We start from the raw sequence: 26270 nt of genomic DNA, 5'->3' as shown, positions 1-26270 counted from the left end.
GATCTATCCCTATATTCTTGATAAAACATATTATCATTCCCATTATGTTGCACAAAAATAAAGATGCTTAATGTCTACTTGTATCACTGTCACTGTAAGAGTAAAAAATTAAACCTAACTGCTTCTAACTCTCAGCACATTATTCTTTCCCTCTCCTAACTCTGCTTCTTTATGATTAATTAATATAAATTGAACATCATCGATATCTGGCCCAGCCTATGAGAAATACTTTGTGCAGTCCATGTGACAAATCCAGTTTTTTTTTTTGACTATTGCTCATCTGTGAGAGAAATGTTAAAACAGGTGGATTATGCAGACAGTACAGCAGTGACACATGCCGTGAAAATGTTCTGTTGTTGAATTCTCTAATTTGGTGTGGACCATCGCAAAAATGTGTTCTCACCAGCAGTGAACTAACCAGATTTCACTTGGAAGTGGACCAAGACCTGTGTTTTTTTAGCGGTCCCCTGTTCAGCTGTTTGGTTCAGGCCCAAGTACGGCTAGAGCATTCACATCTCCAAAAACGGAACCTAAAGAAAAGGTTTGATTGGTTTGTACCAAAACAGGCCTAACATGAAAGCACCCTTAGGTTGTTAGTTTACTTTTTGTGACATTGTATCTTTTTCATTTGATTTAGTTGGTTTCACACTGCAACGGTTAAAGTGCACCAAATTACACATGTAGGTGTTTATTGGTCAGCGATTTGGCAGACATTTTGCTACTTTCACATTTGCCACTGTGAAAGTACGAAAACAGAAAATATACACATTTAATGTCAATGTGTAACAATAATAAACTTTACTTCATAAATGCTTCTTTTATGATTTGTTTGTCAGTTTAAATTTAACCAAGTTGCCATTACTTGGCCAAAATAGGTCTGGCGATCCATGTGCCAAAATCAAACACATACTTTCACTGTTATTTCTTGCTCATCTGCCATTGTTGGCTGTTCTGCAGGAACAATATGAATGTCTGTAAAGAGTCAAGCATTAAAACAGGCAGATTATGTGGACAGTCCAGTGCTGACATGCTGCTAGAAGAAGCAGAACAGCATGCTCTGATGTTGATTGCAAAGATGCGTTCCCACAAGCAGTGAACTGAACTAGAGTTCATTTGAAAGAGAAGTGAAACCTGTGATCGTTGCCTTTGTTTAGTACAGGTGTAGTGTTCACACCTTACCAAATGAAGCAAACTAAAGAAAAAGTTCATTATGTCAGCACCAAACAAGGTAGGTGTGACAGCACAATTAATCTGGTGTAGCTGTTATTAGCAGTAACACTCCTCCTACATGCAGGCTGTAGAAGGCAGCAGCCTGTGGCCTTCACTGTCTCACTCTGACTTACACAAACAGCGAGTTATCGTCCTCACTGATGCTGGTGTAGGAGTGGAGCTGTTGCAGAGTGGAACAGGGAGTGTGAAAGAGGACTGGAGCGTCCTCCTCTGGTCTGACAGCTGCAGGGGCGCATGGTCAACTATCTGTTCTGTGTGTGTACGGGGGTGCCGTGGCAGTGTCACAGAGAAGTTTTCCTCCCTCTTGGCAGTGCTGCTCCTCAGAGATAAGCTGTGCTCTGGGACTCTGCCCTCAGCATGACTAACATACTCCTCCGTCTCCCGCTCCACCTCGCCCTCTCTTCTCTCACTCTCTCTCTATATCTCTCTTTCTATACGGATATCTTCCTCTGTCTCTGTGTTTCTTTCTCTCTCTTTACATTGCACCCTCTCTCTTCCTCTCTCTATACCTTAAAGGGCCCAATAGCGTGAAAAATTGAATATTCCCCACTTTTTTAAAAAGAGTTTGATGTGGTGTGTAAACACTGTATCAGCCAACACATTCACTCCTCAGTCCACACAGTTTATACAAGAAAACTGAGTGGCAAATACAGCTCGATATGAATTCATTGTTTTTGTGATGTCATAAAAGCCAATGCCTTAATATACCCACAGCCTACAGCAGCTTAGCTCCACCCATTCAGTCTGAAGTTATAAGAACTGTTTTAATCTGGCTTGCTTTTTGAATGAGGCACAATACACGGCAGCCAATCGGAACAGAGACTATTTACATGCAATGGTCTTAAAGAATATACCTATGAAAAACAGCCTGTTTAATTTAAGAGATTCAACGTTTCTACATATGTTGATTCTTTTTCCTTCGTTGGCGACTTGTAATCAATCACAGCCTAAATATCTAAACCTGGATTGATCACAGTATGAGTTTCTAAACCTGCTTAATCACAGCCTCAGTATGTAAACCTGCATTAATCACAGCCTAAATATCTAAACCTGGATTAATCAGTCTGAGTATCTAAATGTGGATTAATCACAGCCTGAGCATCTAAACTTGGATTAATCACAGCCTGAGTATCTAAATCTGGATTAATCACAGCCTGAGTATCTAAACCTGTGAGTAATCACAGTCTGAGTATCTAAACCTGGATTAATCACAGCCTTAGTGTCTAAACCCGGATTAACTAGTTACCGCTGTTGTAAAATGCATTAACCGTGGCTGTTCGTAACAAACAAAAAACAAACAGCATAACGTAAATACCTGTGCATCTGTCCAGTCTTACTGTTGACAAATCAGGCTGAATTCTGAAATCAAACTGCTCTCCAAACACATAGCTAACACTGTCAAACCAGCTTCCAGTGAAACTAGCAAGTACATGTGTTCTCCACAAACTGTAGTTTCTCACCTTGCCCCACATCTAGTCAACCAGCAAAGACATGTTAGATGTCTAAAATGAGATTTTTTAGTTTCTCACTGTAGTTATGAAGCTAATGTAGATAACATGGCTTGCTAAAACTAGTTAGTATTGTGCAAACTGTATGGCTAAATCATCACTGACTTGTCAATCAATGCAGTCTGCACAATCCTAATGTTGTGACTATAAGTTTCCATTGCTTTTTAGCTACATTAGCGTTGTAGCTGTAGTGCAAAACTAAAGAAACACAATGCTGGTTATTGTTGGCTTTCAAACCTTTCTCAGATAAACTCCAAATATTAACAGATGAGAAAAAAGTTTACCTCAGATAATATCAGTTAGTTCTGATGGTACAGTCTGATTGGTTGAGAAGTGATCTACCCATGATGTTATTTGTGATAAGAGCAGTTTTTTCACCGTAAATGTGTCATTCTGCTGAAACAAACAGAATGAAATTCAGCAACCAAAGTGCTTTGTGAAGTGCTTTACAGACTGACTTAAACAAAATCACATTAAGGTTAATCTGGCAGGTTGAAAAGGTAAACTGAACCTGATATTGCTGCGGTTTTATGGCTCTATCCGTAACGCAAGTGACTATTTTGTAGAGTAAGGCATTGCCAATATTAAAGCATATTGGATACAATATGCCAGGCTTTATTTTGCAGAACTGTTTTATAAAAGCAATAGAACATTCAGGGTCTCATGTAATCGTGAACAACATCAAGACCTTTTGTGTTACTTCATTACTGAGTTGTGAACTCATAGTATTGCATATTATTGTTTGATTAGACAAGTACATTTCCTACTGTACTTTAATGTCTCTCCCTCTCTCTCTCTCTCTCTCTCTCTCTTTGTAGGTAGCGGTACACGTCACCGATGAGAACGACTGCACTCCCGAGTTTATGCACTCCATCTACAGCAGAGACAACATCCCCGAGACCACTCCACCTGGAACCTCTCTACTGCAGGGTGAGTGAGGACCGCAGGGAATGTTCAAAGGATGATCTCACAGAGGTCACTCTTTCTTTCCATCTCTCTCTGTCTTTCTCCTTTTCTGTCTCCCTCCTGAGGTGATGCTGTGTGGGCGAGAGGCTGCTGAACACAGCCCTGTAATTAAGAAATAATTCATTACAGCTTATGCTTGTGCGCTCCAGGTGGTAAATGGAACGCAATCAAAGGCAGCTACGCACTCTCAGGATGTGGACAACCCTCACCCCAGCCACTTTTTCCCCCTTTCCTTCCAATTTTCACTCTTAAGCCCACTCCCTGGGTGCCCTGTTGTGCTACTTCATTTCTGGTATTTCACGTAATCAGATGATACAAACATTATTAAATAGTATAGCATCCCTAAGAGCTTTATCTGGCTAACGCTGTGCTTCTGTAGTTCAGTGTTCTAACTGCCATGACCTGAGCTGTGTCCCCAATCTGACATTCATAGGTGGAGATTTCATATACATAGTCCATATACATAGTCTGTCAAAGGTTTGGGGACACCTAGCTTTTCAAAATGTTTTAATACAAATGAGCACATTTTCTTTGTTGGTTTGCAATAACTTGAAGCAGCATTCTGGCCTAAAACTATAGTTTAAAGTATTATTTTGTCCTGTTATTCAGTATTCAGGTTGGTATAGTGGGTGATATAGTGTAGTGGATAACACTTCTACCTGCCACACACCCTGTGCTAAATTAATAAGAGTATGTGGGCAAGATTCCTAACACTACCTTCACCTACCTGTGTAAAATGATCAAATTGTCAGTTGTTCTGGATAAGAGCATCTGCTGAATGCCATAATCAATGCCAGCATGCATTAAGCCGTTAAATCATATGGACACAATAGCATTAGTGTAACTGTTAGCACAGTTGTTAAGAATATATATATATATATATATATATATATATATATATATATATATATATATATATATATGTATATATAAAATTAACTAGTATATAAGCTTAAGTTATGCCACACATTATTGTTCGAATACATAGACTAGACTCAGTGTACACAGACTCTACCTCAACATGATGCTCAACTGTTGATGGAAATTTCAACATTTCATTGGCAGATAGTTCTCTTTGGATCAAAATAAACAGTTTTCATTCACTTAAATGCACTTTCAGAAACTTTTGTCCATTTTATTCATTTATTTTTGTCCAATTCATTTATTTTATTGTCAACATATTTTTGGTTTGTAAGTCCAACAACCCAGTTGGTTCTCTTTTTTGAGCATACTTTTTGTTGCTTAACTGAGAAATAACAGTCAAAATCAAACATCACTTGGAGAAGCAAGGTTTCTCAAAACTTTTGACGAGCATTCCAAATGTTTGGCTACTATGGGTGCACACTCCCCTCACCTCTCCCACTGAAACTGGTAATTGCTTATTAGATTTTCCATCAAGGATAGAAGTATGTATTGTCTATCGTTCTACTGGTGATTCCTCATTTTCATTCTCTGCACACATTTAGCTCCTCATAAGTCGGGTTCTTTTTATGAGAATGCCTGGTCAAACCAAACTGTCCCCCCCACCCCCCCCACCCAACCCCTCTTTTTTCAGAAGGTCTGGACAGTGAATGTGTGTACGGCTGTGTGCGTGTAAGTGGGTGGTTTGAGTGACCCAGCTCTGTAAGCGTGCAGCTGGCAGTGCCAGGGCCATAGGCAGGCAGTCTGTGCTTTGACCCCTGTCCCAAAGGCAGATAATCAGGGCTGATAGGAGGGGGCTATGGATGGTAGAGCAGAGAGGGGCAGGATCTCTGCTAAGCACGCAGGACCTGTGTGTTATCTGGCTCTGGAGGCCCGTGCAACGATCCTACTGCTGTAATTGAAAGTGTTTTAGGGGCTCTTAAAAAATGGATGATGTGTTTTACTGAATACGGAGGGAGGGCCCATGAGACACATTAGACTTTAAAGATATATCTGTCTGTTCACTTTTTCCAGTGATGTTACACTGTACAGTTGCCAGTTTATTAGGTACCTTGTTATCTTGTGCCTACACTCACTGGCCTACACGAAAACACCTACCATATAGAAGCACTTTGTGGGTTTACAATTACTGACTGTAGCTCATCTTTTGCTGCACAATTCATCATCGCTTTACACCATTCATCAGTGTGAAAGAACCACAATAGGACAAACTGTGCATATCAGCTTTGGTCCAGTATTTGCCTGTACTTAACAATTGTGAAACTACAAAGTGCACCTATATGGTAGGTATATCTGATAAAATGGCCAAGGTATAAGGTAGGTGTACCTAATAATCTGTCAACTCAGTGCGTGTCTAAATGTATCCAGAAACTTGTTCAGCATTTCCTGTAAAATCAGTTTGTCCCTCCTGTCCTGCATTAATAGTAATATAGTAATTAGTAAAACAGTAATATAAATTCCACGTAGGACTCCCCCAACCACATGATACCACCAGCGCTAGGAGGGCTAGCACAGGCTTCCTCTGAGACCTGTGACACGAGCTACCACATCTTTTCAAACTAACGCTAACGAAACGCCATTGGGCAGCTATACACACTCTGAGAAAGGTGCCAACCACCAGTTAAGTCAGCTAACAGAGGCCTGCACTGGTTAGCATTGCACTGAGTGATTAAGTGATGGGAGGGAGATGAAGGGGCCATCCTACCCACCCAGAAAGTTGTGCTCTCTTGAACTCCCAGCCACGGATGGTTGTAGCATCAGCAGGGATCGAACTTGCAATCTCCTGATGATAGGGCCAACCCTTAGACGGTTGCACCACTCGGGAGCCTAGATATAGTGTTTCTAATAACAGTGACCTGGTAGACCACCAATACTGTCACCATCAGCGAAACAGTGCAGGTCTCATCTCTGAGAGGAGAAAATCAAGCTCCACTCTTGCTTCAGATCTGAAAAAAATCCACAGGTGTTTCTGTCCATCCTCATCATTCCACTGTGAGGGGACACGTGTGGCCGGTTGCACCAGCTGTGCATAAGTTCAAACGTAGGCTAGTTGTAACGTAAGTGTTTACTAAGTTCAGGTTTATGCATCATTAAATCAGAACAGTTTGCACCAAACAAACTAGTTGTAACGTTGAGTTTATTAATTACTAAATATTTACCTCCCCCTGAGCAGGTGTACATGTTAGGGAAACCATCAGAAACCATGTACAAAGCACAACAAAGACCGAGAACATGACTTTTTTGGTTAACTAGGCTAAACATTCTAAACGCTAAATGCTGTGATTTTACTTACAGCTCTAATCATCGCTCTGGTTTAAACTCCAAGCTTGAAGCTAAACACCCACAGCTCCAGCTCAGTGAGACTCAGCAGCTGCATAAACGGCTAAACTGATCTGCTGTTGTGACTGTTATCCAGAAACTGTCGTTTAAATAGCTGCACATTTGGTTTTCTCAGGGAAATATCAAAAAATAAACAGACAGTGGCTGTAGATAATTAGTTTTGTTCAGTTTAACTTTTTCCATTGAAAAAGTCAGAGCCAGTTGCCACTGCTTTTCCATGGCAGCGGGTTTACTGGTGGGTTCTGAACATGTTATCGCCATGTTAAAGCGACGTACTCATTAGCCAGTTGTTACTAGTTAAGACACACCGTACGGATTTATGGTGCCACCAAATTTAGTAAAAGGATAGTTTGAAACTAAATAGTGTTCACTAAGGACTTAGTAAAGACTTGACGCCCAAACTTGAGTATAAACTTCTGCAAACCTGGTGCAACCCAGTGCTGAACACTGTAAGCCTGTAAGGATGTGTAGATGTCAGTTACTGAGAAACGGAAATAGACAAAAAGGAGAATATATGCACTAGAACACCCAAACTGGGCATCTGAAATGTGGAGTAAAGTTTAATGAATGGTCATTTTGACTGTTTTTAAATTAATTAAACGAATGGTGGTCTCAGAGTACACTGTACTGTAGTGTACATAGATCCACACACAAACACCTATAAATAGAGCAGTGGAGGTCATATCAGTACATGTGAGCAGGTGCACAAGCGTATACACGAAAACTAACAGAGCTCAGAGACACACAGCAGAATTATGTATGTCAGTGTATGTGTAATGTTGTCTCTCATCTCTGCATGCACCACTGGTGACTGTATTAACGTTCTCTGCTCTGATGGCTGTGTGAGTATTAAACAGTCGATAATAAGCTTTGAGACTGGCTGCTGGGAGAGCGAGAGGCTGCTGGGAGATTTGAATCCCACCATGCTCTGCGCAGCCCACCGTTTCAAAGAGCCCACCACCTCCCTGCCAGAATTCCCGATGATTAATGATCTTTAATTTCGTCTTTGTTCTGCACCAGCCAGACAGAGCCACAGAAACGAAGTAAGGCGAGGGAGACGACGAGAAAAAAAGGAAAGAAATTCTTGTCTGTTGATGATCTGCTAGTGTGCATGCTTTGTGAAGCAGATGCACACATTTGGAATGCCGACTGCATTTATGAAATTCAATTATGTTTACATATTGCCGTGCCGAGCAGAAACATGCCCTCTAGGCTGTTGCTTCCGCTCCCCTCTCTCCCTCATTCTCTCACTCTCTCTCTCTCTCTCTCTCTCTCTCTCCCCACTCCGTATGCAAATAGAATGGATTTCTGCCTGTGATTCGACTGAGTTCTCTTCTGTTTTCGTTGCGGTTTGGAAAACAACTTTATATTCTGTGCAGTTTTTTTTCCTCTCTCAACATGGTGAAAGCAGCGGGTTCACACAAACAGCAGATGGAGCCGGTATTTGCTTATCGAATGTGTTCTGTTGTGCGAGTAACATAAGTGCGGAAGAACAATCTTTGACTGCACGGAGGAGCCGAGCAGAAGGGAGAGAAGATTATTATTGTTGTTTACCTTAAGTTGGGATTAGGCTGTAAATTGGGTTCGGGCTTTTAATAGGAGCTAGCAGGAAGAGGAGCGAGAGACGCGCTCCAATTATCGAGCAAAAACTTCCCCAGTGAGGATTTAACAGCACACCAGAGCGACACAGGCGAGAAAGTCGTCTAACCTCCCCGGCCGCACCTAGCAGCCTCTCTCTCTCTCTGTGTGTGTGTCTCATTCTCCCTCGTGCGCCCGCCTGCCAGCGCCTGACTGCTGTGTTTAAATTACCCAAAGCTGCAAAGCCAGGTCCTCACACTAACACATGCATTAAAAATGGAAATAGAGGCCTGTAGAGGCGTTCTATTAGACTGCCTGTTTTAATGAACCGTCTGTTTGAATCCTGTCCTTAAACCTCCATTTGCAAGTACCAGCACACATATATAAACACCCACACCTCAACAAGTCTATACAGAAATAAAAAGAGAGTGAGGTAGAAAGAGAGAGAAAAAAAGAAAGAGAGAGAGACAGGCAGAGAGAGAACATGGAGAGAGAAAGAGAGAGAGTGAGAAGGAGAGAAAGATTGAAAGAGATAGAGACAAGAAAAGAGTAAGAGACAGAGAGACAGGCAGAGACAAAGAGAAAGACAAAGAGAGAGAGAACACGCAGACAGAGGAAGACGGACAGACAGAGAGAGAGGGGGAGAGAGAAAACAGACAGACTGAGACTGAAAAAGAAGGAGAGAGACATAGAAAGAGAGAGAGAAAACAAAGCGAGAGAAAGAGATAGAAAGAGAGAGAGAAAGTCAGAGAGTGAGAGACAGGCAGAGAGAGGTAGAGAGGCAGGTACAGAGAGGGAAAACAGGGAGAGAAAGAGGGTGAAAAGGTGAGAAAGATTGAGAGAGAGAGACAGATAGAGCGTGAAAGACAGAGAGAGACAGGCAGAGAGTGAGAGACACACCACAGCCCAGTACACCCTCTCACCAACACAGATCAGAATGATTCACAAACTCCAAAAGCAATATATCAATAACTGGACCAATGAACTTGCTTCAGTTAATAAATTAGAATGCTACAGATTGCTGAACAGAGAATACACATTATCAGATTATCTGATTAAAATAAAAAATCCCAAAGAAAGAAATATCTTAACAGTGTACAGACTTGTGATCAGAATTTAGAAATAGAAAAAGAGCGCCATAAGAAACACTGGAGGCCAAAAAAGAACGAATATGTAATCAATGCAATTGATTATAATTGAATAAATAGAAGCTGAACAACATTTTCTCTCCACATGTAGCAGATATAAAGATCTCAGAGAAGATTATTTCAGCTGAACTAAACTTATGTCCCATCATTTGAAGAGAAAATTAATAAGACTGAAGATTTGTTATGCGTGTGTTTAGGAGAGATACCAGAATGTGTTAACTTATCAGCTGCATATGTTTACAGCTGCCACACATGCAGAAAACAGAATAAAACAGTGCCTTAAACTAATACCATGTAAATATATTATTTATTTCATAATTTATATATGTGTATGTACGTATATTAAAGAGAGGGAGAGAGAGACATATAAAGACAGAGAAAAGAGAAGAGAGAGAGGGAGAACAGCAAGAGAAAGAGAAAGGGTGAAAAGGATAAAAAGAACAAGAGAGAGAGTGAAAAGATAGAAAGAATAAGAGAGAGAGAGAGGCAGAGGGTGACAGATGGAGAGAGAGACATAGAAAGACAGAGACAAACAGAGAGAGCAGGAGACAGGCAGAGACAGAGTGAGAGAGAGTCAAAGAGAGATAGAGAGACAGACAGAGAGAGAGATATAGAAAGAGAGAGGCAAAGAGAGAAAGAGACAGACGGAGAGAGACATAGAGACAAACAGAGCTAGAAAGAGACAGGCAGAGAGAAAGAGAGGCAGAGAGACATAGAAAGAGACAGACAAATAGAGATAGAGAGAGACAGGCAGAGAGAGAAAGAGAGGGAGAGAGAAATGTAAAGAGACAAACAGAGATAGAGAGAATGAGACAGAGAAGGAAAGAGAGAAAAAAGACAGACAGAGAGAAAAAGACAAAGAGATGGACAGACAGAGAAAGATAAAGAAAGGGATGGGTAGAGAGGCAGATGGAGACAGCAAGAGAGATAGAGAGAGAGAGAGAGAGACAGGCAGTGAGAGAGAAAGAGAGAGACAGAGAACACACAGCTCCGAGTGTGTGTGCTTCCACATCTGTGAGTGAGTGAGTGAGTGTGTATCTCTCTAACTCTGTATTTTCCTCGGAGATTAGAGGGTCTTCATCTGCCTCCACTAAATGAGCTCTCTGGCTGGGTGTGATGACAGCTTGCCCGAGGTAGAATGATGCAGGACCCTGCCGCTGGCTCGCTGCCTAATGACTGCAAAGCCTTCTTCAAGTTTTACTTTTGATCTGCGCCAGTCAACAGCCGCTTTCTCTCCGCCGCCGACAGATGGGCTCTTAAATTTATCAAATAAAGAATTGGCCCCTGCGACATAGTTTTAATTAATATTGGCTCTTTTAACATGACAGAGTACTTAATTAAAAAAGCACTTACTGTACTGAATCCAACAGACTACAGCCACAAACGAGGCCCCCTCAGCTCACAAGAGACCACAGGCACTCGCATACGTGAAAAATACACACGCTCACTCAGGGCCACAGGCACATTAAATATTTGCGGGTTGCACTCTGTAACTGAAAAGAGAAAATACTCAGTGCGGGCTAGGGCCTTAGATGAAGTTTTTATAGATTATATGCTACATAAAAATGATAACAGCCTAACAGGGTTGCCGACTTTGTTGAGGTGACTGGAGTGAGATTCTCAGTTTTGCATACACAAGTGTGTATTCATGGGTACATGCATGTAGCACTCATTTGAACTACAGGTCACAGTCTTTAGCGTGTGGAGGTTCTCAAACCAGCTATGTCTCCACTCACACATGAAAGGTAACTCCATATTCTTCATTCTTACACTCAGAGTTTCTTCAGTAAACTTTTCCTCTAGCAGTGCTTATAAAGCCTGTTTTAAACCAGGAGTGACGCAGCAGAAACGGCAAACCTGAAACTCTTTGTTGTCCTTCAGATTACTATAAACGTGTTGCCACTTGTAGATGAACAAATAAAATCTTTGATATAAGGAGACATACATTTATCATATAAGGAGATTCATATAATGCAGCATTGGTGGCAGATGATGTAGATAGACCAAACAGGAATGTAGTTGAGCTGAAGAACTTAGCATGTGTTATGCTTGTGGGAGGGAGGGATGTCATAGCAATCTTGGAGCGACAGAGAATCCCGACGTGCCAGCTCCGTCTTTATCTTCACTCCTGGCAGAATCACGCCGCTCCACTTTACTCCACACCCCTCACACTGGCTGAGCTATAGACATAAAAAGGTGGAGTTGCAGAAGATACCGCCAACGTTCTTTCATTAGGTTACAGTATGACCTAATCAGGTGTCATCATGCAGAAAGAATAAAAATAGTTACTTGCAAGTTTGTTCTGAGCGCGTAGGTTGGTTGGCCATTCATTGCTGTGAGATTTCTTTGCCCAGAACTATAGTTGGAGAAAAGACATAAAAAGTGAGAGTGGGTAACCCTGCATTGTGAAAAAATGGAGCTTATTACTAAATGAACTTGGTCACTTCCCCTCCACTCTGTTCCTTTCCATCTTACAAGATGACATGAGACTAGCATGCTAAAGACTCAAACTTGTTTTTTTAACCTGTTGAGGCGAGGCCCCTTGCGCTCATGAGGTCCAAGGCTGGAGCCTATGTAGCCTATATGGTTAATCACATGGGGATGTTGGAGAACTCCTGATCTATTTTTAATGACTGGCTTATGGCAAATCTCCAGTTCACCCCATATTAGTAACAGCTCTGCTACTAATATGGGGTGTCTTTTCTCTCAGCATAGATAGTATAGGTAGTTCGGTAGTATTTACCTCACCTCATCACTCTTATACGTGATTGTACGTAAACTGAGAGCTGCTGTTTACCCAAAGACAAACTGATCCTTTGCCCCCTTCCTTCCTAGGCTACTATTGCTACATGTGACAAGCATTCGTACTTGACATGTCAGCTATAGACCTTTTTTGTGTTTGTAAACAGAGATGATCTGTTTTGTGGGCAGAGCTTAACTGGTGGCAGAAGGTGACAGTTAGCATAGTGGTGTGAGGTGTAGGAATATAGGAATATGGATCCTCTGGAGGCCTTTTCCAGTTCTTTTAATGGTTTGCCACTAATAAGCTAACCCATTACAATGGGGTGAGGCTTCTTGACCCATACTCACTGTCAGGTCAGTGGGTCAAGAATCCAACTAAATGGCCAAAGTTACAGTGGCTGGACATCTTCGTGTACCTTGTGGAAAAACTCAGCACCTGTACAAAAGAAAAACTCAAGGCATACAAATCTCTTGGCACATACAGTTTTTTACTTTGTGTGTACAAAAACACATGAAGGCTTTGTCAGCTAGCCAGATGTGCTAATTAGGTACTTTAGCCACATTACCTTGAAGCATTCATATGTAATTTTTGACATGTTTAACTGGACAGTGTTCATGGGATATCGACTCTTGTACCACAAGCAGAACTCTTAAAACTTGTCAGAGGTGCCTGTGCATAGTTACAATTTATAAAATACAAACGTTTTTAACTGACATACTTAACATACATTTAATTGACACACAAACATACTTCACCAGTAAGTCCTGACTGTGATTCTGATTCTCTCTTAGTGCTGGCCAGAGACTGCGACACCGGTCTGAATGCAGAGATCTCCTACTTCATCCAGAGTCTGGACTTCAGCGTCTCAGCTCAGGGGGTGGTGAGTCCCAGCCGGAAACTTGATTACGAGAGGCCCAATCACATGTATGAGTGTGTGGTGGTGGCTGTGGACAAGGGCACCCCCGCCCGCACCGGCACCGCCTCCATCCGCATCCGCATGGCCAACGTCAACGATGAGGCGCCTGTCTTCTCCCAGACTGTGTATGTCCATTCTGTCTCTTTCTACATATCACACTTACAGTCAGAGTTTGGGGAAAACTTGCCTTGTCACATTAGTTTAAAGGGGAGTAAAACAAATCTGCATAATTCAGTGGTTGACAACAAACTTACTGGTTTGATGTGAAATAGAACCAGGAGGTCACGATCTCTACAATACAAATTAAGCCATTTTATGTACTACCCAAATCCAGTGGACCTACATATGTCTTTCCAGCTTCATGTGTAATATTGATGATGGTAAAATAGTAGTAGTGGAGCTAAAAAAAAAAAGTTTTCTTTGGAGTTTATTTTGCCTTACAACGCCCTGCATGTATCAAAACTACTGTAAAACTTTAGCTTTTAGGCCTTAAACTCTTCAAATGTCTTGTTCCAAACAGCCCTACTGTGAACAATTAGAGCACATTAAGCCACTCTGAATCACTTTCTTTACATCTTAATGATTAAGTTGAAATGAAAGCGGTGGAAACTCAGTAAAAAAATAAGTAAATAAATAAACAAAACTGCAAATGTTTTATTAACATTCAGCTTCTTGATTTTTATCATCTTCCATGATATGAAGAGCAGGTTTTACCTAAATAATGATATGACAATTTTAAAACTATTATTAAAAGACACATTGAAAATCTTTGGCATTAGGGTAGTTTAACCCTCTGGGGTTCACAAACTCACTCGTACATCAAATTTTATGTTTTTGTATATGTTTCTCTGTCGTTATAATAATAAAGAACAAAAATACAGTTCAAACATTTCCTGAATCTGTAGCATATGCACATCTTATCATGAGACCTAACATGACTCACATCCAGAGTTATGAGGCTACGAAGAGGCTTTGAGATATAAGTCATCTGCCTTTCATCGTGTGTAACTGCTGGATTTGTGTGTCTGTCTATATTTTGTGTGAAACTGACCAATGGACACTCAGGAAATAACTAAGGACTTACACATCACGTCAGATGATTCATTCAGTCGACATCAGAGACGTGCAAAGAGTTTCTGCAGTGGTTTTGGAAAGTAGCGATGAAGAAAACCAAGCTTTTTGATATGAAACATGTGAGTATCATGTTATATGCAGGTACCTTTAAAGGCAAATTGAAGAAGATATGCATAAATTGAGAAAAAGCCCCCAGACCCCAGAGGGTTAAACACCAGTAAGGTTTGAGGGCCGGTTAGTGCTGACATCACAAGATGATAACCTGCGGGATTTGTTTTACTTTCAATTTTGTTTTGTTTTTTTGTTTGTTTTTTTTGTTTTTTTTTCAAATGTTGTATTTCTAAGTTAAGTTACCAAACTGACAAAGAAGGAATATTTCTAATTTCAAACATTTCACAAAGCTGGGTGTCCTCAAACCTTTGAAGGCTGTGTATTTTGCTTAATCTATCAGGCAGTCAGCCTTGTCTTGTTCTGTTTCATTCCTATATCATTTAACTCTGTGTTCTGTCCCTCTGATCTCCTGTTTCTGTGAGTACTGTAGTTTGTAGTTCTGATAGCTTCACTGTTTCTTGCTCCTGGTGGTTGGGAATGGGATTTCATGGCCCTTCCAGTGCAGCAGTAAGCAGAACGGCATCAGGCTTGATGGCCCTGGTATTTCTTTAGAGTAGCCAGAAGGAGAAGAAGGCATTTGGACAGATTCAGCAGAAAGACAACAGAGCAGAGCAGCTGAGCTGCTGGAACAGTGCACACAAACACACACACACACACACACACACACACACACACAGTCATGAATTTCACACTGCTGCCAGTACTCAGGCTAGAAGTAAGAGTGAGGACGGCGAAGAGCTAGAGGTTGACTATGATTACTGCTGGGGTCTTTCTCACGAAGGACTTTTAACTTAGCAGTGGTTCCTGACTAAGTTCTAGCTTCACAAAACCTGTCGTAACTGATGTCGTAAAACGAAGCGTAATTTGTTTTATGACAGCAGTTAATGGCTTTTTCTGTTAACCCAGGTTTAAATATTCAGGCTTTGGTGAGTTCTCATGCATCTGCACATAAAAGCATGACATTTAAGACGAATAGCCAATCATGAAACAAGTGGATTGGAGCAGCTTGTTGTTGAAAGAAAAAGGGTTACACTTTACTGTAGGATGAGGTACATAATGCCTGCATAAGCTCAATATGACAACTGATGTAAACCTACCTAAACATTGCATGAATTGGCTCCTTCTGTCAGCTTTCCTGTCAGGTAATATTGATTTTTTTTCCTGACATTGGGCTGTCTCATGACACTTTTTTGGGCTGAAATGACATAGCAAGTCACAACTGACTTTGTAGCTTTGTGTATATTACAGTGACATAATACTAATGATGTGCCTAAATCTTATGAATGATAAGAAGAAACAAAAGGTCATAGAAAATGTTCACTTTCATTCAGCCACCCTAGCTTAGTGAGTTATGTCATATTATCAGTATTATATCTGTGATGTCGTATTGTCAGCATATTACTGTGAGCTACAAAGTATATTTCATTTCACCCTAGAATGTGTCTAATATACTAACCCAGTTCCAAAAAAGTCAGGACAGTATGTGAAATGAAATCAGTGAAAGCAGTGATTTGTAAATCCACTTTGACCTATATTTTAAAAAAGCAATAAAAAGACAAGGTATTTAATGTTTTACCTTATCAACTTTATTATTTTTTGTACATATATGCTCATTCTGAAATTGATGTCTGCAACACGTTCCAAACAAATTTGGAACTGGGGTGATATAGGACTAGGAGCATTGTTAAATGTTCAGACAACGTTTTTTAAACGTCCTGTGTCCACTGATCAAGGACTGGAGGACGACTAACACAAACTGTTCAGCAATAAATGAGCTACTGTCTCTGACTTTACATTTTCAAGGTGGATCAACAAGGTAGGAGTGTCTAATAGAGTGGACAGTGAGTGGACACAGTGTTTAAAAACTCCAGCAGCACTGCTGTGTCTGATCCATTCATACCAGCACAACACAAACCAACACACCACCACCACGTCAGTGTTACTGCAGTGCTGAGAATGATCCACCATCCAAATAACACCTGCTCTGTGGTGGTCCTGCTGGGATCCTGACCATTGAAGAACAGGGTAAAAGGGGGCTAACAAAGAATGTAGAGAAACAGAAGGACTACAGCTTGTGGTTGTAGAACTACAAAGTGAACCTATACAGTAAGTGGAGCTGATAAAATTGAAAAAAGGGTGTTCACAAAGGAGGTGTACTTCATAAAGTATACAGTATATATGACTCTCATGCTCTGACAGAGTATAAAATTGTGTGTGTGAGTGTGTGTGTGTGTGTGTGTGTGTGCGTGTGTGGTAAGTTGTGCTGGTGGTGCTGAGAGTTGCTCCAGTGCAGAAACTGCATGGTCGTTTGTGAGTGCCCTGGGACAAGCTTCAGAGGAAACAGATGGTGACTCTGTGATGTTCAGGGACTGATCTCTCTCTCTCTCTCTGTCTCTCTCTCTTTCTCTCTCTCTTTATCCATCTATCTATCTGCCTATGTCTATCTATCTGTTTACTTACAGTTATAAGACGTTTCTCTCTGAAGATGCTGGTCCTGAGACTCTGGTGGCCATTGTGCATGCCAAGGACCCAGACGGGGACGGAGTGACATATGCCATCACTGGGGGCAACGAGGACAGCAACTTTGAGCTGGACAACCAGAAGGGTGGGTAGAGTCAGTAAAGGAAATCATACAAAACCACACACAGGATTAGAAAGAGGTTAGTGTGGTAACATGACTGAGCTTGTGGCAGTGAGCTAGTCTAAGACCCTCAAAGTCCTTATGCTCAGGTCCAAACCTTTATTATTATACGCTTCTATAACTTTAGAATAACTTAGTGTGCATTGTAGGTCATGTCGTTACTGACTGATAAACCATAGTGTGTAATGAGCTGAGATTTTAAATGATTAATGCTGTTGCTCAGTGCTGTTGTCACATATATTTTGATATGTAAAGATTATGATTGCATGATTATGTATTCAAAGCCAAAAAAATCATTCAAAAATGTCATTTAGTGTAAGAAAACTACAGTTCTGAACAAGGAAACATATGAATATAAATACACTTCACACTTCAAGGACTTCTAATTGTTATTCTGATTAAATAAATAATTAAAAAGCCCTTCATGATGTGACGTGAACTTGTGAATTCAGTTCTGTGTCGCTCACTCAGATAATATCACAGAACATCCAAAAATAAAGGCAGTATCCTGATTCATTTGACTTTGCTGAATGTGCACAGAACTAGTCTACAGGGCAGATTTGAATGAATTAAAGTGTGGTAACCAAATTTTGTACCATTTACCTCTTACCTGCTGGCTTTCCGTGAAAAATAAACATCGTTTGTGCTGTTTCAGGCAGCTCTCCCTACACAACCCCTGTAAGTTAAGTTAAGTTAACAGTTAAGTTATGGTTAAGTCTGTCTATAAGGCTGTGTATGTGTGCACCGGTGTGTATATCTGGATATATTTAGTGTCAAGGTTACATTTGTCTATAATCTTTCCTGTTCTTGTTTCTTAGTTGCTCGAAAGCTGATAACAAGAGCTCTCTCCATTCACTGGCCTCACTGCCCTGTAGCACTGCCTCTGTGCATATTACACTCTTGCACACATACACACACATGGCCTCGGGCTTCTGCACTGTACAGTCTTCAAAAACTGACTTCAAAGCCTTCATCAGTGTATTTATTGTACTGCACCCAACTGCAAATTTAGAGAGTGGGTTTGTTTGGGAAGTGGATTGTGCATGTTGTAAGTCAGACCTTCTGTAGGTTTTAACGGATTCTGTAAGTAGTTTTCCACATGTGTGATGTGTGCATGTGTAGGTGTGTGTGTGTGTGTGTATGTGTATACATGTGCTTCTATGATGATGGCTGGATGTCGATAAAATATTTTCAATTTTGATACCAATACTGATAACTTAATTTTGACACCAACTCCTGAAGTATATTTTGATATCTTCTTTAAAGAGCCCATACCCTATATGCCATATAATGTTTGTATAGTTTTGTGTGGCAAAAACAGCCATAAATCATTTTTACAAGATTATTTTCCAACCTCATTTTAAGCCCTTAGAAATAACAAAGCTGGTTTTGGTCCTGGGTCTTTAAGACTGATATATATATATATACACATGTGCTCTGTTTTGATTGGCTGCCCTGTATTGAAACTCATTCAAAAAATTGCAGGCCAAAACACTCCCTATAACTTAATGTGAATGGGCAGAGTTTAACTGCTGTAGGCCAAATAGGGGGATGTGTGTAAACATGTTGGTTTTTGTGACATCACAAAAAAAATGAATTTAAAACAAGCTTTTTTTGCAGCGTAAAACTGGCATAGAATCTTTACATTATTCTGTAAACCTTTAAAAAGGTTCATCACACTCACATATCTCTTCTTCAAACATGGTTCTTTCAGTCTTACAATGCAGACTCTTGTCATAGGGAAATAACTCATGTTGTATATTTTTTGTGCTAGGCATAATCAAACTGCGCCGCAGTCCTCCTCCTAAACTGCGAGGGCCACAGTATGTCCTCAACGTCACTGCAACCGATGACAACTCGGCCGGCGGCCCACTGCCCCTCAGCAGCTCCGCCCAGGTCATCGTCGGCATCAACGACATCAACAACAACAAGCCTGTGTTTGAGGAGGTGAGACCTCTCATTCAGCAAATGCTCATAGTCTCACCTCATGAAAACATGAAAATGTACAGACAAACTGAGAGAACTTAATTAGCACAGGACAGCTAAGAAAGACCCATAACAAGAAACGCTACATTTATTGGACTCTAAGATTGCCAAGACTATTAAGATTTTGTCACTTACACTCTGATTGGGCAGCTGCACTGATGTGTAAGTTGATAGCTTGAAGGCGAGAGCTGGAAGCAAGAGAGTGCAAGTGGAGAGTGAGCTTTTAGCCAACTGCCTTGCTTATTACACAGTGTGGCTGTGGCCAACTACAGCCCTTTCATAAAGCACAATGACCTGTGCATAAACTCTGTGACCTTATTTATAGTGGAACAATACAATATTTTACTCTGTGTTCCCTGGGACTTTAAGCGGTAGCTGGGGGCAGGAGGGCACAGGTTTAATGTTTGTTTTGTGTTTTTCAGTTTGGTTCACTTTTCTGCAGTATCTCTGCATTAGTGGAAAGCTTTGTACATTTGTCTCCAATAAAACCAATAATACTTAAAAATGTATTTTAGGTTACTGATTACATGATAAAAATGTAATCTGTGGCCTCGTTAAAAATACTATATTAATAAGATAATCGTAATGCAGATACCACTAGATGTACACATAATAATATCTAGTTGACCAGAGAAGAGGAGGAAAAGAGAGTTGGATGAGAATGGTTAACAGAGAAAGAAAAGAAGACAAGCAAGAGACTGATAGAATGAGTTCAAAACGATCAAATGCAGTAAAGAGAAAGAGATGAAAGGAAGAGTGAGGGTGATGGAGAAGCTGAGAGAGACAGATAAAGAGAGGGAGAGAAAGTTACAGATGGATGAAAGGGACTTTTTTTGGAATTTGAGTGCTGTAGAGAAGGGAAGAGAGGGATGAGGGACAGCTGGTAGAGGGAGATCTGAGAGCTGTGTGTGCTCTCTGGTGGGCTAGCAGGGTCTCTGTAGCATGGGGAGAGAGTTAGAGGAGCGGAGGGGGCAGTAAAGCCCCTGTCCCCACTGCCCTGGGCTGGCCAGGCCAGCGCCTCGCCATTGCTGCTGCTGCTGCAGTGCATGAATATTTCAGGGTGGGGAGATTAGCCCCAGGCAGTGTGGATGCATATGAAAGAGGAGCGCTAAGTGCGCCCAAGAGGCAACATCTGGCCCCTCTCCAGCCCCCACTGCCCATCTCTGTGTTAGGGGTGGGCAATACGATGATATGATACCGTTATTATGATCAATTAAATAGCATGTAGTGAGGACAGGAAATATTGAAATATTATTGGCCTCAACAGCCTGTTTTGAATTGACTGTTTTTGTGATGTCACAAAAACCAACACCTTTAACATCTGCCTATTCAGCCTACAGCAGTTTAGACCCTCTCATTCATGTCAACGTTATAAGGGGTATTTCAGCCAGGACTACACAACACAGGGCAGCCAGTCAGAGCAGATGACACTTACATATTTCAGTCTGAAAGGCACAATAACAAAAACAGCCTGTTTAATACTTAAAGATGAAGAGAGGTAGGAAAACGGTCATGTACAAATGAACTATGACTGTAGATTGGTACACAGAACCACACAAATGTCAGTAGTGAACATGAGTGGGAAAAATAAAATACAAGAAATATGTAGGATTTGGGCCCCTTTGTCAAGTGGTAGAAGGTCAATTTGAATCCCAGCGATGCTGGGAGTCCATGACTGGTACAGTGTAGTACTACACTGGTGCATTGTTTCCATCCCAATTTATCAAACCTCAAAGACACTAAATACTGCATTACATATTGTGTATTGTGAAAGTGTCTTAAAGTATTGTGATATAATATTCTTGCCTTGTTGCCTATCCCTACTTTGTATGTCTGACCAGAGGATTGTATTCATGAAGCTTCTCAGAGTAGGACAGCTGATATAGGATCTGCTGCTGTCAGTAAAATCATCGTAAACAGGAGAAGAATCTGATTAGCACTCCTACACTGAGTAGCTTTGTGAATATGGGCCCAGGCCTTCTTCCCAGTGCTTGCCATGCAAGTGGAGCGATCGAAGCAGGCCACAGAATGGATAATGCGGCCTCTTCATGATGGCACGCCCCCATTGCTTCTCTCTCCTGCCCAATACACGCCTAACCGCCTGCTGCTTTGCAGTCAATGCTTGTCTCTGCTCCTAATTGCACAATAGATTACAGCAATAGACTATCTGTTAAAGTGTTTTCCCTGGCTAAACTGAGAAATCCTCCCTAAGCCCCCCTGCCTTCCCCAAAGTGCGTGCGTGTCTCTGTATGTGTGTGCACTGAAAGACAATGAGAAGTGCAGAATATGAACTGCTCAGCGAGGTTTTTTTCCACAAAGGTGGGGCGATTTCAGCCTTTTAGCCCCTCTATTGATCCAATTGATCAATTAATCGGCCCACTTTGAAACGTGCTCCCTGGTGGGTACTGCATGGCAGGGTGCTCCCCCCAGTGCTTCGATGATAGTGAGAAAAGAGCGTAGAGGGAGAGAGAGATGAAAGGAGGAGTGTGAGAGAGTTTGAAAACATTTGTGAGACAGTTTGCAATCAGCGTTCAAATAATTTGCCATCAATAACATACAAACAGCTTAGTTTCATTTCATGTAGAAAGTTTTTTTGAAAATGCAGGTCCTGCAACTTTACAGGTTTCAAATTCCCAAGAAACCTGGAGGAAATTTTAGATGTGTCTAGAATGAAGAACCAACCTGTAGACCGTTCTAAAATAATCAAAAAAGCTAAGTTTTAAGTTAAAATATCTATAGTGCCTCATATTTCATAAGTGGAAATGAATTATTGGCAGAAATTTTGACAAAACATATTGTACATAGACAATTATATGATTATATGAATAATTGTATCATTGAACAGAAAACAGAGAGTCTCTACTCTTCTGATAAGGCTTTACACTAGATGTTGGAACATTGCTGTGAGGATTTGACTGCATTCAGCTGCATTCAAGAGTGAGGTCAGGTACTGATGTTGGATTAACTCCATTTCAACTCATCCCAAAGATATTGGATGCAGCTCCATCACTCCAGAAAGCACAGTTTCACTGCTCCAGTACCCAGTGTTGGGAGGCTTTATACCCCTCTAGCTGATGCTTGGTATTGGGTATGGTGATCTTAGACTCATGTGTGGCTGCTCCAGAGTATTATAGTCTAAGTATATTATACTATACTAAGCTAAACACCTGGGTCAGCAATGGGTGCACCTTAAAAAAAAGTATACTTATGGTACCTATTTTGTAATATTTAAATGTACATTGTAAAAATGATTATTTCTAATATTAATTATTACACTTGCTTGTTACTTGTTTTTCCTTCCTCAGTGTCATAACTACAGTTTGAACGCTCTGGTGCTGGAGAACCAGCCACCAGGCACTGTGGTCCTGCGGGTACAAGCTCATGACGCTGACACCGGGGTTAATGGAGAGGTCAAATACGGAATCATGCAGCGAGACGGAGCCTCACCGGGCTTCACCATCGACCCTGACACAGGTACAGGCTGTCTCAATACAGGTACACACAGCATGTTAGAAGGAACACTGTCTCCAAACTCCAGACGTGAAGGACATAGCTTTTGTTTCCCTCCTATATGAAAGCAAAATCCTTTATGATGAAGCAATTCTATGTCTTCTTGACAAAACTGAGAAGTTTTTAGCTTTAAACTGAGATTTCTCATGTATCTCATTCAAATCCCCCAAGAAAAGACCAGACAACTTTGCCTCAACTTTTGAACTGACTTCATTGTATTCTTATAGCTTTCCACTACAATGATCTACGTGTGGAAGACTGAACTATAACCTTGCTGAAGTGATCGTGTCAGATCTGACTTAGCTATGTACCAAATTTAGTCTCTTCTTTATCTTTTCATTGCTCCCAAGAGACCTTTTGTGAAATAAACAACACTGCAAAGAAATGTATCTTGGCAAGTGAAATCATCGTTAATCTAAGCAATATATGCTATATTTTTAAAAGTTTCTAGAAACTCATCCAACATTTTTTCTGATGTTAAGGGGATTCATTCGGAGTTTGTCCCTTTTTGCTGCAGTAACAGCCTCTACTCTTCTAGGAAGACTTTACACTAAATGTTGGAACATTGCTGTGAGGATTTGACTGCATTCAGCCAAACAGAGCATTAGTGTGGTCAGGTGCTTATGTGAGATTTTGAGACTGCACTCAAGACTCAACTCACCACAGAAATTTTGGAGCTCCATCACTCCAGAGAACACAGTTCCACTGCTCCACAGCCCAGTGCTGGGGGGCTTTAGTCCCCTCTAGATGGTGCTTTGCACTGGGCATGGTGCATGTAATTCCAGTGACAGATAATCTTATCCCACTGGCAGATATTTTGCTTGTTTCAAGGTATATTTTTGCAGTGGAGCCTTAAATGGATCTTAGATTATGCTAAAATGACATCAGAAAGAACATGCAGTGAGCAGCAAATTGTCCTAAGGGCTGCTCTAACACATCTGATTTAGGTTGTGATAATCTCTTAATGATATCATTAGCAGTGTTACCGGGGCTAACACGTGAAGCTCTGCAGTGCAGCAGTCTTAATTGGAAAATACACTGAAAGAGCATTTTATTATGTTTGGGTTTGGGTTCCACTTTATTTAAATAGTCCCCTAGAGATTGTCTTCACATGTTCAAATTCTCAACAGTGTTAGTGTTTGGATTAGAACTAGATATAGGGTTGAGGTTAAGGTAAGGGTGGGGATTAGGGTCTGGGACAGAGTTAGGAAAGATTAAGGTGTGTTTCATAGATATTCAGTAAGTTATGCATCCGCAAAGCTTCTACATGAGCTATCCAAATAAAGCGTTATCAGAGTTTGCACTTTCCTATTATACACTAAACACAGAAGCAGTGTGAAGAGGTCTGAATGTGCTTTGAGGCTGCAGTTTGTATGCTGTGTGTTTGTGTTGCACAGGGGTGATCAGCACAGCTGTGAGTTTTGACCGTGAGCGGCAGAGAGAATACACATTGTCCGTCACGGCCACGGACCAGGCCGAGGAGCCACTCATCGGCATCTGCCAAATCACCGTCCTCATCGCTGACCAAAACGACAACGACCCCAAATTTGAGAACAGCCGCTACCAGTGTAAGGGGCTCAATGACCACTGCTGTGTCTGTGTCTGTTTAGCACCCACAAACTCTGTTCCTCTTAATAGAGTTATGTTATAGCTGAAGCTTGGGGGGAGGAACAGGCCTGAACCCCCTCCTTCTTCCAATCTAATGCCCTGTAAATTTAAATCCTCACCTTCCGTTCCTGTGACGAAAGGTTTGCAATCCCCACCACCACCCCTTCTCCTCCATGTTCCTCACTCTATGAGGGGGGAGGTTCTGGCCTTCTGGCCTAGCTATAGGCAGAAGCTGTCCAGAACTCCAGCCCAAGTTCTCAGAGTTCAGAGTTTTGATCACTGACTGTAGTTTTTATGAATGCCATTAGAGATGGTTAGAGGAGACTGGGGGGCATATCAGAGATACAGTTATAAATTTTGGCCAAAACTATTTGTTATTCCTTTTTTTTGATGCTTGTACTGAAATCATTAGGCCCTTGATTTTGTGAAAATCCCTGTGATGTTGATTTAAATACAAAGCAAGTCTTAGAACTTCCCAGGAAGCAGAACCTGCATTATGTACATGAGGGTTGCTTAGTTAGCTTTGTGAAGATGAGATTTAGGGAAGATTTAGATTGAAAACAACAATATCTAATCTGTATATACAGGAAAAGCTCATTTTTATTATGTTCCCTTTGCATTCACATGGTCTGAAGGGGTCTTGCAGGCTCCCATCCTGTCTTCCTTTTCATTACCCAAGCTGTGACACAAAGAGATTGGAGTGGTAATGATTGACTTTCCACTCAGATCCTGACCACTCCTTAAACATTTATACTGCAGCTTTTTACTTCACATTACCAGAGCCTGAGTTTGCTGCCTTAACACATTTTCAAACCGGAGGTTCCAGTCTAGCCTGTGTGCATTAGACCTGTATATTAAATATGTAGAGTGATTTGACTAAGGTAAGCTTTAGCGGTCCAAACTCTGTGATGCTACTTCATCTTAAGTTAACGTTAGAATACTTGAAAGCAGGGGGGTAAGGAGTATTTCTCTCTGTCTCTCTCTGTTCCTCTAACAGATTGGTGTTTGTTTACGATGTGCGCAAATATGTGTTTGATAAGTTTGATGTCAGAATTCCTTTTCATCATATTAAAAGCGGAGTGCCGGAGTGGCTCATGAAGTATTTAGCATGGAGATTGAAACGTTTCTGGGGCATGCATTCATTTGTGCTGCAGCAGGGATTGTGACAGCAGCAGCCGTTTGGTGTTGTTCAGGCAGTTGTTGTTGTTTTCTGACACCTGTGCTGATGTTTACTCTTCCCCTGCCAGACTTCCTGAGAGAGGACACCCCAGTGGGCACCAGCTTTCTGCGAGCGGCGGCCCATGATGATGATCAGGGCACCAATTCAGCCATCACTTACTCCCTGTCCCACCAGAACCCTGCCTACTTCCACATTAATCCCAGCACAGGATGGGTCTACGTCAACCACCCCATCTCACAGGTGCATCCTGCAGCTCTGTGCTCACTTAAAAGCCTGATTCGAGCTGTATTTGTTTAACATAATTTAAGTGATTACTGATATCTGTGATTTAAATCCAGTGTGAATTTGTAGTGTGTGCAGTTTTTACAAGTCTGACAGTAGTAGTCAGACAGACATCCTGTGTTATAATATCAATGACCATGCTCCATGTTGTTATTGTTATTGAGTAACATTTTAATCCAGGCTGTCTACAGTCAGTCAGGGCTGTTATGCAGATACTTTATCCTGAACGAATTGTCCAGTCACATCTCTAATAATAAAGCAGTAAGCCACAAGAAGTTGAACATTACAGTGATTTTAAACAATGTTGTTTGGCAGTAAAACCTCTTAATAACAGGAGGTAAACACTATAATGTCACTAGGGATAAACTGAGTGAATAACCGAACCCTCACTCACCATGTTGCCAGACTAACATACTACGCAGCATGCCACCGAAGCGGGATAATAGCTGTGCTAACTAAAGACTTAAAAGGATGATCCAAACTAAGAGCTCTCCGAAACTGAAACCAAAAACTCCCTTCTTTTATCTC

At 41.2% G+C, this 26270-nt stretch overlaps 1 protein-coding gene across 1 annotated transcript in view; it reads left to right on the top strand.

The window, feature by feature from the left end:
• The window catches only part of LOC118800367 (neural-cadherin-like), a 168919-nt gene that overhangs the window by 94508 nt on the left and 48141 nt on the right, over positions 1-26270 (top strand). The window contains exons 5-11 of the mRNA XM_036560570.1: positions 3557-3668; positions 13226-13475; positions 16998-17140; positions 18951-19123; positions 22468-22636; positions 24070-24240; positions 25528-25700. Coding sequence (XP_036416463.1) covers positions 3557-3668; positions 13226-13475; positions 16998-17140; positions 18951-19123; positions 22468-22636; positions 24070-24240; positions 25528-25700 — 1191 coding nt within the window. The remainder of the gene's footprint in view (positions 1-3556; positions 3669-13225; positions 13476-16997; positions 17141-18950; positions 19124-22467; positions 22637-24069; positions 24241-25527; positions 25701-26270) is intronic.

Source organism: Colossoma macropomum, unplaced genomic scaffold (genome assembly GCF_904425465.1).
Source record: "Colossoma macropomum unplaced genomic scaffold, Colossoma_macropomum, whole genome shotgun sequence".
Classification (NCBI taxonomy): domain Eukaryota; kingdom Metazoa; phylum Chordata; class Actinopteri; order Characiformes; family Serrasalmidae; genus Colossoma; species Colossoma macropomum.
This window is presented reverse-complemented; position numbering and strand designations above follow the sequence as displayed.